This window comes from Anabrus simplex, chromosome 1 (genome assembly GCF_040414725.1).
Source record: "Anabrus simplex isolate iqAnaSimp1 chromosome 1, ASM4041472v1, whole genome shotgun sequence".
Classification (NCBI taxonomy): domain Eukaryota; kingdom Metazoa; phylum Arthropoda; class Insecta; order Orthoptera; family Tettigoniidae; genus Anabrus; species Anabrus simplex.
The window spans coordinates 1,672,814,698-1,672,827,483 of record NC_090265.1 but is presented as its reverse complement, the minus strand read 5'-3'; the positions used below and the strand labels follow the sequence as shown (position 1 = coordinate 1,672,827,483).

The 12,786-nt window shown below is 37.9% G+C and overlaps 1 protein-coding gene across 1 annotated transcript in view; it reads right to left on the bottom strand.

The window, feature by feature from the left end:
* The window catches only part of LOC136858670 (NADP-dependent malic enzyme), a 206,374-nt gene that overhangs the window by 113,890 nt on the left and 79,698 nt on the right, over nt 1–12,786 (bottom strand). Inside the window, exon 8 of the mRNA XM_067138386.2 lies at nt 3,272–3,410. Coding sequence (XP_066994487.2) covers nt 3,272–3,410 — 139 coding nt within the window. The remainder of the gene's footprint in view (nt 1–3,271; nt 3,411–12,786) is intronic.

Below are 12,786 nucleotides of genomic sequence, written 5' to 3'. Positions count from 1 at the left end.
ACGGATTGAAGGAATCGGCAAAAATGATAAGCTATGAAACCCGTGGTATCTCGTTAAGTTCCGGTGGGTAATAATAATATCGTGGCACGTAATACAGAATTAAGTAAATATTGCAGTTTCCTCAAATAAAAGTTTAATAAATGTAAATACATGGTGAGAATATCAATTATAGAAATGTATCGGAGGCCATGGAATGACTTGAATTAAATGGGCTAAGTTCAATCTGTATATGATGGCCATACCTTGCCTATCTAGTCCGATACGATTTGATAATCGAGATTGGTGATGAAATTGTCGATTGATAACCGAAATATTATATAACAGATTACTGAATTAATTCCTTTGCCGACGTAAACGATTATGTAAGAGCACTCCAGATTAAGAAGTCAGGTGTTTAACTGTCAAAATCAGATGGAAAGCTAGGAAATATGAAGAAGTCTTTTAAAAGCAAACCGTCCGTTATTATTGTAACCTGGTATTAGATTTTGTTTTCAAAATAAGAGAAGTTTACAGTTCTGTTGGAAACTTAAGAGGGTATCAGAAGTGTTGCACACATATTGGAAAGATATGAGATGAGAAGCTAGATTGTAATACAAAATTGTCAACTGTAATGAGAAATAACTTTTGTAAAAGAAACAAGATGCGCATCTAGTTCTCTTGAATAATAAGGCAAGTGTTGTACAAGAATATTCTGAATGATGTTAATGCATGTAACTCTATTCTAATAGTTTATTACGAGTTTCAGGTATCATGAGACCAAGGAATATTGGAGATGATTATGAAATGGTTATGAATCCCAGCATGTTGCACTAAAATCATGCGGAGGTCTCAAGAGACCTGATGAGAACTGGGATGGACACCAATGGTTAAAGTCTCAATACTGGAAGATGAGAGGTGTCTTCATCATGAAGCCAACGAATGATAAGTACTTTAAGTCAATGTTTCATTATCCCGCTATGTAGCTGCTTTTAAGTAGAGTAGTATGTAGTTTTAAATGTTAGAATTGTAACATGCTAAATTAGACAACTTGAAGGCAACCGCTTTATTAATCAATCATTGCCTTACTATGGATAGGAATATTGTAAGTTATAACGTGAATGATCCTGAATTATGATATATCGTACGCTATGTTGTGTGAATCTAAGCGGTTACAGGCAAACATTTTGCAGATAGACTTAGGCATGGATTATACCCATGTTAATGTAGTGTCATTATGAAGAAATTTCAGTTTAATTCATGGTTTCGAATATATGTTAGGTGTCGGTAATAACAGGTGCGTGATTTAGAATCATCTACGATCGCATTCTTATGTTAAACGTAGTGTTCGCGAATGAAACTGCGATGCTGTTGCAATGGTATGGTGTCAATAATGATAAGATGTATAGTCTTCTTAATGTGAAGTGCTTGAGTATATTTTTCTTTAATGAAATGAGAATTTGTGAGCATGACTTGTGAGTAATATGATGAAGGGTTTGTTGTGATACGGTCGTCGAAATATGTAAATGATTATTGATGATTATTGTTATATGGATAGTCGTGAATGTGTCACTGGGATTATGCATTTTACAGAACGATGCGATGTAGAGGTCCTGATGAGATTTATTGTAGTGGATATTGAATTAGTCGTGCATATGGATTTGATTTGACTGAAATGAATGGTAATCACTTAGGCATAAAGCAATAGTTGCAATGATATTTTGAGGCATTTCGAGGACACTGGTAGTATGATCATCTAAAATGTATTAATTAAATACAGTGTAGGTGACTGCGCACAATATTGGAATGACACAAGATCTTCACGAATTAATGATACTATATAGTTGAGAACCATGTCACAAAATGGAATGTGCGATCTTCATTTATATATGGTGAATACATTAATTTTTCTTGCTAACTGAATTTCTTCTTATAAACTATTGAGTTGCCGCTTAGAGCTGATGTAGTTTTTACAGGTTGATTTCACGGAGGACACCAGAGATGCAGAGTTATTGTAGTTTCTGAACCATTGTAGTTGATGATGATTATGTTTTCAAATGTCCATTATTTAGGTGCCAATGCCGATGGAGCTCAGAAGAAATCAATTTCATTTCCTATTTTGTTCAGTGTTATTATTTGAAGAATTACGATGTTGTCTTATGTTATTCGATCATTTTCTTGACCTAAACGATAATGATGAGCAGAGGTTACTTGTGCGTTCAAGTTGTTAGATAGATTTTTGAGAAAATAAGCGATGATTTAAACATAATAATGGGATGTTGAGACATTTATTTGAGTCAGTGAATAGGTGTGCCAAGCCAACAAGAATCAATGATTTTTAACCATCAGTTTGAAGATGAATGTGGTGAATGATGGACTTAGTTTAAATTTTAAGCCTTCAGCATTGTGATATTGACTTTACTTTGATTTTTCTGATTAATTTGAAGTTATCATTGATGTTGTGAACGAAATATTAACAGGGTCAGAAGATTATTTCCTTTTAAACGTAACTTTCAATCATTTCCAACATTCATTTGTGTTGCTTTTTTTTTCTTTCTTAGCATTGTAGTTGATATTTTAAACATTCTTTTTAGTCATTAAATGGAAAATCCTTCCATGAAAAGTTACATTTTCGGTGTTCTCATTTGATAGTGTACGGAACGTCAAGATGATAGCCTAGATTAAGATATTAATTAGCAATCGTCTTCTCACGTCAGTCGAATCAACTTAAATCCAACCATACGATTCTGTGACCCAACTCAATGAACTTTCACGTCCCTTGAGTGGAACCTCTTGTATCTCCGCGTGACACCGGCCAAGGCGTACCTTTAACATCAAGAACCCTGAACTTAGAGATGCGTGAAAAGTCACAATATTAATACATGAAAGAGTCTCGATGATGAGTAAACTCATGATGCAAGAATTTAGAACCTAGTTATTTTCAAATTTACTAAAAATTTCATCCCAGTTTTTAATGTCAATTTGTACATGTTTGTTTCATTTGTTTTATGTCAATTGTGTTCATATACATTTGTTTAGTTATTAGATGTTTTACATTAAGGCTGAAGATGGCCAGCCCCAGCCAAAACTAGTCCCTAATTAATGTAATTTAGAATATTACATATTATAGTATTGAAAGGTGGACCATTATGATATTAATTTAATTTAATAATTATATTGAGAAAGTTCTAAGTTTAAAGCAGACATAAAGCTCGGGTCAGTATCTCACATTTGTTAAAGTTATCGCTTGAACCTTTTCTGCACTTCTGTTAAGGAACATGAAATGTCAGCTTACCTTCTAGATGGCCCTCAGGTCTGTCCTTTGCCAAAAGGCCATCAATATCGACCATCCAGATCTTGCTCCGTGCTTCCTGCAGCGACGTTCCTTCACTTTGCATTGCCTGGACACACAAGTCTGCAATACCTATGGCAGCCTACAAAGTAAAAAATAGTCTGATTTAAAAATAAAAGATACTTTTGCATTGTATCTTGATACAAACAGCATAAAATTTGAGAAAGAAGACTGACATACTCAACTGGGAAAGACAAAAGAAGCAGGGTAAAACGAGGCAAAGATATAATTACTGATTTTGTGGAAAGAGATGCAGAAATAAAACAGGCTGCAGTATTACCTGCAAGCATCTGGTTAGAGCTTAAGCTGAAAAGAAGAATAGAAAGGACACTTAAAGACAAACGATTGGAAGGAATGGAAGTCAGTGTATGATCATGATGGAGGATACACAGAAATGTACCAACGAATGTACTGTAAGAGATACATAACTAACAAGATTAACATTACACTAAAAACAGTAACACACTTAACAATTCAAAAATATGCATTAAAAAATCTGAAAAATGCAAAAAAAAAAAATCCTAAGTCTCATACCAGTTATCTGTAAATACATCATAAAAATTAAATGGTGCACTTCATACATTACCAAAATAACAAACCATTACATACTACAGTGCAATGGTTCAGTTTCTCAAACAAATTTTCATATCCCAATTACATTTGACAAAACTTTATGAAACCCCACACTTGTGCTTATCATCATCATCATCATCATCATCATCATCTTCATTTCCCGTTTCCAGCTTCCCGGGTTGGGTTGTGAATCAAGGACCTCCATTGCTACCTATTTCTCCACCACTCTTCTCCTTTTTTAAGTACATCTTCTGGTTTTCCTCCCCTCTTTTCCATGCACTCCCACATTGAATCCATCCACCTCTTTCGGGGTCTTCCTCGTGGTCTCTTTCCTGTTAATTTCTCTGAACAAGCTTCCTTTGGCACTCTCCCTTCTCCCATTCTCATCATATGCCCATACCACTTTAGCTTTGTTGTTTCTATCCTGTCTTGAAGTTTCAAGATTCCTGTCCTTTTCCTTATCTCTTCATTTCTAATTCTATCCTTTCTGGTCTTGCTCTCGATACCTCTTAGGAATTTCATCTCTGCTGCCTGTATTCTACTCTCCTCTCGTTTTGTTGTAGTTCATGATTCAGCTGCACAGGTTAGTATGGGTTCATAACAGGTTGATACATATATATATTTTTGCTATTTGCTTTATGTCGCACCGACACAGGTCTTATGGTGACGATGGGACAGGAAAGGCCTAGAAATGGGAAGGAAGCGGCCGTGACCTTAATTAAGATACAGCCCCAGCATTTGCCTGGTATGAAAATGGGAAACCACAGAAAACCACCTTCAGGGCTGCCGACGGTGGGATTCGAACCCACTGTCTCCTGGATGCAAGCTCACAGCTGCACGCCCCTAACTGCATGGCCAACTCACCTGGTGGTTGACATTTATTGACATTGAGAAAGCGACAGTGTGCCCAGACAGTTGGTATGGGACACATTAAGAAAAAATCAAGTTAACAGAGTGGAAGTGCAAATGATAAAAGCTATGTACAAAAACAAAATGGTTTAAAGTTGAAACTGGTCTCCAACAGGGAAGTCTTCTATCCCCCATAGTATTCTTCACAGTGATGGATGAAATTCATAAGAACATTAAACAGAGATTGGGAAGACAGGCAACAAAAGCCATGTGTTTGCAAATGATATAGTGATATGGGGCGAGGATGAAACCGAAGTGCAAAAACAAGTAGATGTATGGAATCAAGAGATCGAAAAATTTGGGATTAAAGTAAGCACAGAGAAAAGTAAAACAATAGTGATGACAAGGGGAAGGAAGGAAGGAAGGAAGGAAGGAAGAAAGGAAGAGGAAAGATAAAACTGAATGGTAAAATTCAGGAAGTGGTTAAAAGTTTCAAGTACTTGGGAAGTGTGATCATAGAAGATGGAAAGATAACCAAGGAAATTGGGAAAAGAATACAAATAATGGTTTGTAACTTGGAATTTGTCAAATATTTTCCTTGATAAAGCATTCCGGTCCCTTACTCATCCTATAAATTAATATTTGCCCCAATTTGTCCACTAAAATTCCAGCTTTATCGTCATATTATCTTTCCTACTTTTAAAAGCTCCAGTCAAGCTAAGTTGTCTACTAATGTAATTCCGTGCCATCTCTCCACTGACAGCTCAGAACATACCACTTAGCTCAGCATCTCGACTCCTTACTCCCAAGTCTTCCCAGGACAGAGTTTGGAACCTTTTTGTAACTGTACTCTTTTACAACTTATAAATCTCATTTTTGTCCCGTAATGGCCATCAACTCAGCTAAGGTTAGGCTGAAGGAAGAATCCCAACTTCCAATACTTATTTTCTTTTTAATGCTAGTCTATGTAGGCCCTAATCATAAAACATATTCCAGCTTAAAATCTAGTTAAATGATTAAAAAAAAGTACATGTTTCATTCCTGATTTGGAACATCAAGTTTGTGATAAAATCTGTATGTAAGGAATCCTAGAAAGTGACCTTTAGAATGCAGGAGAAGTTGCTATAGTATTCCAGAACGTACTTTAAATATCTCATAGATGAGGATAGACTTAAAATTTAACATTGACTTGTTGAGTCAACATGAAGGAACATTAATCATCATCATCATCATCATCATCATCATCATCATCATCATCATCATCATCATCATCATCATCGGTGTTTTTTTATTTCATATATGTCCATTTTTGTACCTTTACACAAGATTTTTAGTTGAAGAAGCTCCAAATCAGGAATGAAATGTACTCTTTTAATCTTTTAACTAGCAGGCAACATGTTCAAAGAAATCATCACAAAAAATAAGCCCTACAACTTCATCAAAGTTTTGAAGTTCATCAAGTCTTACTGTTATGCCAGGAACTCCTGGGAAATCCTTCAAAGTAGGTGAACTATTATTTTCTACCCATTCATCAGAAGAAAGAGACATATCACTTCTATTTACACTTACATCATCACTTTCAGCCTTGTTCTCGACCACCAATACTTCACGTTGTTTTGGAGGGCGTGCATCATTATCAACCGAGACACTTTTGTCAGAATAGCTATCAACATCGAACTCTCGATCGTCAGCATCACTGGGGCAATCTGAGTACTTATCCACATATAATTAATTAAAAATCTTGTGTGCTTCTAAGCTCGTGTTCAGTCTGGGAAGTGCCATCTTACCCATCACGTGGCTCCTTGAACGATGTAAACATGAGGTCAGAAAACTTAGCGAATGAATTATAAAGAAGAATGTAAACCAAAGCTAGTATGGAATAAACAAAAGCTTCAACACCGAGACTCTAGTAACCCTGACCGCCAGATAGTTTCATAAGTTTCGACAAATATCACCGAACGTAGGAACCTCATGAAGACAAGTTAACTCGTCTCCCGCCCGCAACGCTCGGCCAGCCAAACACGAGTAAAATCTTCTCCCATCCACAATGTGTTAATTACTTCTCTTTCATTGAAACTGCACCATGCCATGCTTCTGCCCCACACAATATCGTATTTCAATGTAATAGCGAGTCATAAGACGTTTTATGGCGTTCAAAGAATTATAGGAATTCTCACCAGCTGATGTCAACAATCAAATCAATGAAGAGACAGCTATTTATACTATCAATCTACAGAGGAAACATCCTGTTATGAAACAAACATCCGCTAGAATGCAGCTGAAATTGATATGCTAACAACTGGAAAGAGGTCAGACCATTTTGAACACTTTACAAAGAAAAAAGGAAACTCATACATACACGGAAGGCAGAGATCTTAACCTACAAAGATATACCATTCCCATCACAACAATTTTAAAACTTTACAAGCTAGAATAAAATAAAGTTAGGCCTACAGGGGTCTATATCATACATGGAGGTCAGCAGTGTGTGAAGAAAAGGGGATCTATATGATGTATGGAGGGTGGTGTCAAGGGGTTAAGATGTGTACAGTAAGTCTGTATAATTTATTTACTGTAATCACTGTTTCATGATTTGAACTTTCTGCCTTGTGCTAAGCATATGCAGCCCCACAGCACAGACAAGTTTTAAATCACTCTTGTTGTGTGTTCATATTGTATCTTTTTTAGTGCTCCTTGTGTATCAAGATGTTGATCAGGTAACATCTGCATGGTCAGTCAAGCACTCAAACTTACATTTAGCAAAATGAGTAGTATCATCAACTTTTATTTAATATACAGTCCAACTAAAACATAACCAGAAAATATTTGCAAATTCACAGATTAACAATGAATTAAATTTTGTGCCTTGAACATGGATTCACAAGGTAATGAAATACATGCATAAGAAGGCAAATTATAAATGAAAAAAGGCAAAGGCAGATTACAGATAGCAATGTCAAGACTGAAAATGAAACTTGGAAAGAGTGACCAATACAAACCACCTCGCTACATGAGCACTAAAGTGTTATTATGACAATGAGTGGAAGAAAACTCAGCTAGGTGCAGAGTGAAAAAGATGAGTGACTTGTGATCTGGAGGAGTTTGAGAGTATGAGGGAGATAATTAGAATTCTCTCAGAGTACAGGAAGGACAGTAGGCCTCCCTAAAAAAATGTACAGGATACAGTAGGTGTAAAAGAGGGGTGGGAAGGAAAGGGGAGAAATGTAGAAGACAGGTGGTCCAATATTTTAAGGGGAAGGAGATTGCCAGCTAAGGGCTCTGTTCGGGATCAGAATTCAGGACAGGTATCTGTGAGAAATCAGTACGAGTCACTGCAGGTAGAACAACTGAGGGAAGATGAGGAACAGGGAACTGTTGTTGGGAAGTGTGGAAGTAGGAGGAAGAAAAAGGTAGGGAAATTTGGAGTAGTGGATAGAAAAAGACAGGTGGTACAGGGTTATGGGTGGAAGAAAAGGGAGGAGGAAGTAGCTTCTGCAGCTGTCAGGAAAGCAGGTTGCTTTACGTTGCACTGACACAGATAGGTCTTATGGCGACAATGGAACAGGAAGGGGCTAGGAGTGGGAAGAAAGCGTCCATGGCCTTAATTAAGGTACAGCCCCAATATTTGCCTGGTGTGAAAATGGGAAACCATGGAAAGCCATCTTCAGGTGGTGGTGGTGATTGTTTTAAGAGGAAGTACAACTAGGCAACCATCCTCTGTATAACACTAATCAGAGGGAAGAATGGAAGGGATCCAACACTTTGAAAATTGAAGGTATCGGCCAAAGGAAGACAAGGGCCACGAAGGGCGTGAAAATGAAAGACTCCTTAGGCCTCCATACGTAATACCGTCAGGGTCGGAAAAGAACAAGAGTTGACCAAGGAAGGTCGGATAGGATAGATGAAAGAGAGGAGCCTGGCACAAGTGGAAGCAATGTCAGGACTCAGCTAAGGGCCCCGTGGTCGCCAACCCATGCTCCAAAGTTCAGAGCCCCTCAGGCCCCTTTTAGTTGCCTCTTATGACAGGCAGGGGATACCGTGGGTGTTATTCTACCGCCCCCACCCTCAGGGGGGCGATCTTCAGGGTTTCCGAGAGTGGGGTTCGAACCCACTATCTCCCAAATACTGGACACTGGCCGCACTTAAGCGACTGCAGTTATTGAGCTCGGTCTGTCAGAAAAGATAGGGTTAACCAGGAAGGGAGGGGATCAAATGAGGTGGGTAGGGCTGAGGCTCTGGTTATGGGAGATTCCGTTGTTAGACACGTGGGAGAAGTGTGTGGAGGAAAGGGAACCAGGGTAGTGTGTTATCAAGGAATTAGGTTGAGGCAGATGTTGAGAAAAGTAGAAGAGGAGGAGGGAAAGTAGGAGGGAAAGGAGAAGGTGGTAATGTTTCACGTTGGTACCAACAACGTAAGACAAGCAGGTATAACTACCAACGTAGCTGGGGATGTGTGGGATCTGGTAAATGCAGCATGAGTGAAGTTTAAGGAAACGGAGATTGTTATCAGTGGAATACTGTGTAGGAGGGATACTGACTAGAAGGTGATTGGGGATTTAAATGAGACTATGGAGTGGGTATGTGGGAAACTGGGAGTGAGATTTCTAGATCCTAATGGTGCGTAGGAGATAGGGATCTGCACTCAGATGGCCTTCACTTAAACTGCAGTGATACATTTAAGTTAAGAAATTTGTTCAGAAGGGTTATAGGGAGGTACATTCAGGTAAACAGGATGGGCTAGGGAGTGGTGATAAGGGTACAGGGAACTGGAAGACAAGTAGGGATGACATAAAAATGTTAGTGTTCAGGTGTACAAGTACTGTAAAGAAAGGAATAGAATTAAGTAATTTAATAGATATATACTAACCAGATATTGTAATAGGAGTTGAATCATGGCTGAGAAATTATATAATGGATGCAGAAATATTCTCACAGAACTGGAGTGTTTATGGTAGAGATAGGATAGGAATGGTGAGTGGAGGAGTATTCATTCTGGTGAAAGAAGAATTTGTAAGCTACGAAAAAGTTAAAGATGACAAACATGAAATTCTAGGTGTAAGGCTTATCTCCAAAGATAGTAGGCAACGTGATGTCTTCGGAGTGTACACACCGAGAAAGGGTAATGCTGACACTGATTCAGAATTATTTGATAAGATAATCAGCTATGTGGGAAACAATATGGAAAGGAACGTGACAGTAGCAGGTGATCTCAATTTACCAAATGTCAATTGGGAATGTAATGCAAACAACAGGAAACATGAACAACAAATGGCAAATAAGTTAATATGGGAAGAGCAGGTGATTCAGAAAGTGATTGAACCAACTAGAGAGAAGAATATTCTGGATGTGGTGCTGGTAAAACCAGATGAGCTCTACACAGAAACCAAAGTAATAGATGATATTAGTGATCACGAAGCAGTTTTTGTCGTAGTTAAAAATAAATGTGAAAGGAAGGAAGGTATTCAAATTAGGACTATTAGGCAGTACCATGTGGATGATAAAACAGACATGAGGGATTTCTTAAAAAGTAACTATGACTGTGGAAAACGGTAAATAAAAATGCAAACAGACTCTAATGGGTTTAAAGCAATTATTGACAAATGTGAAAATAGGTTTGTACCTTTAAAGGTGGTAAGGAATGACAAAGAACAAGATCAAGAGAGAAGTGCAGGTTGGAAAGAAAGAGAGTTAGAAATGGCTGTGGAAGTAAGGAGAAATTGGAGGAACTTACTAGGAAATTGAATCTAGCAAAGAAGTTAGCTAAGGATAACATGATGGCAAGCATAATTGGTGGTCATACAAATTTTAGTGAAAAATGGAAGAGCATGTATAGGTACTTTAAGCCACAAACAGGTTCCAAGAAGTACACTCCAGGAATCATTAATGAATAAGGGGAGTGTATATGCGAGGAGCTTAACCCTTAACTATTGACGTACATTTTCAGTGACATCAACATGGACGTGAGGTCACTGAGACCACATGAAAATTAATTTGACTACGGAAGGGACGGTTAATGAGATAAATTGCTAGCTGCTTTTATTTGAATAATTACACTTTATTGAACCCAAAACCACAAAAATATTTTCCATTTGTTAATTTGTATAACCCTCATACCTTCAGATTGCAGTCACAGCAATTTTCGTTATTCAGAATACACTGTTCCATTTAAACACACACGTATCCTTTACACTATCAACAAAAATTGACCCTAACTTGGGTATTAAAGATGTTTGATAACCACTGCACTGAAAATTAACGACACATTAGACTGATCTCTTGTTGGGGTGGAAATTGCAAGCACTGAACTTGGCCTTCAATGTTACTCTCACTCAACACATTCGAAGCAGATCTTCCTTGTACACTCCAAGCATACTGGTTTTTCACATCTGTAGCACTTGTAATATGTTTTTCTCTTCTTTGCTGGTGGGCACAGACGACAAGTTATCCGTTTTTCAAGCTTCTCCTCGGAAATGTTGATACGCTCCACAGGGATGCTCAAAATTCTAGAGATAGCGCCTCGAATATCTCTTGGGATCCTGGGATTTGATAATCTTCTTATCATGTGTGGCCTAGTGAGTTGAGCAGCAAGTTCTTTCAGAAAATGTTGCCTGGTCATTTGGGGGCTCTCGCGATAGGACTGATGCAAGATATTCGCATTCACAGCTGCAATATCGACGATACGGAAGAAGACTGCCATCGGCCACCTTCTTGTTCTTCTACCTGTGCAGTAGTTGGCTGACATCTGATCCAAAGTATCTACTCCAGACTTCGTAGAATTATAAAACTGAATCATCTCTTCCCTCCCCGTGTCCGCATCAGTTGCTTTCCCATGGTGCATAGAGGATACTAACAAAACAGCTTTGTTTCTTTTCGGAACGTGTGAGAGAAGAGTTATGTCTTTCGTGAAGCCATACACAGAGGAACCGACCTTTCTCTGCTTGGAAGGCAAGAAGTTAGTTGGAATTTCCTTCTTGTTCTTTCTTACTGTCCCAACATAAGTGAGTCCCCTTTTCCTCAGATCCTGAACAAGCTCCACTGAGGTGAACCAATTGTCAGCTGTTATATTTCTATCTGTACCCTGTATTGGTTCCGACAAACGAAGAACTGCCTGAGTTGGCTTTGAAAATTTTCTGTCTTCCCTTGAAAGACCTATTCCATCAGTGTCCTTCCCTGCATAAATATATGCATTGTACAAATAACTATTTTTCGAATCGGTTAGGCACATCAATTTCACTCCATATTTCTCAGGCTTGTTCGGAATATACATTCTGAACTTACACCGACCTCTGAAACCAATTAGTATCTCATCTACTGTTGCATTTGTGCCAATGGAGTAACACCTTTGAGAGTTCTGAATCAACATATTCAGAAGCCGAGATATGGGTGCAATAGGATCTGTCTCCGCTGCGTTCTGTCTTCAGGATTGTCAAAACGCAGGCTGCACAGGAGAATGGAAAAAACATTGTACCTGACATCACAATCAAGGGTTATGAATTTCATTTTGTTGGTCCGTACTGAACTGAGAATAACATATGAATAGTAACACAGTAAGGTTTCCACCTATTCAGTACTAATATGTATTTACAATGTTATAAATTACATGGAACTAGTTTCGACCCGCCTAGGGGTCATCATCAGCCATATTAAAGCATACATAAGTATTTTGTCGAATCCTAAAAACATGTTATTTTTAACTGTAATAATCGTATGGATTTTATAATTTATAAAGTGAAGTTTGGTAATGAGATGAGAAATGTTAGTATGGTACAGGTGAGTAGTAAATAATAATATATATACAAACAAGTTTGGAACAAAGTACTAGTGGGGTGCTTAGAGTTGTAAAATATAACCTCGTGGATGTCAGTAGTCCTCGTACTAAAGAAACGATGTAAAATGACACATATAAACATATATACAAGTATGTACAAAGTCTGGAGAGTAAAGAGTGATACTCTTTTAATGTTGAGTTGGCTTGACACTGATCACTTAAGCGGAGAAATTAGGTATTTGGTGTATTAAAGCTGTGTAGGTCAGTT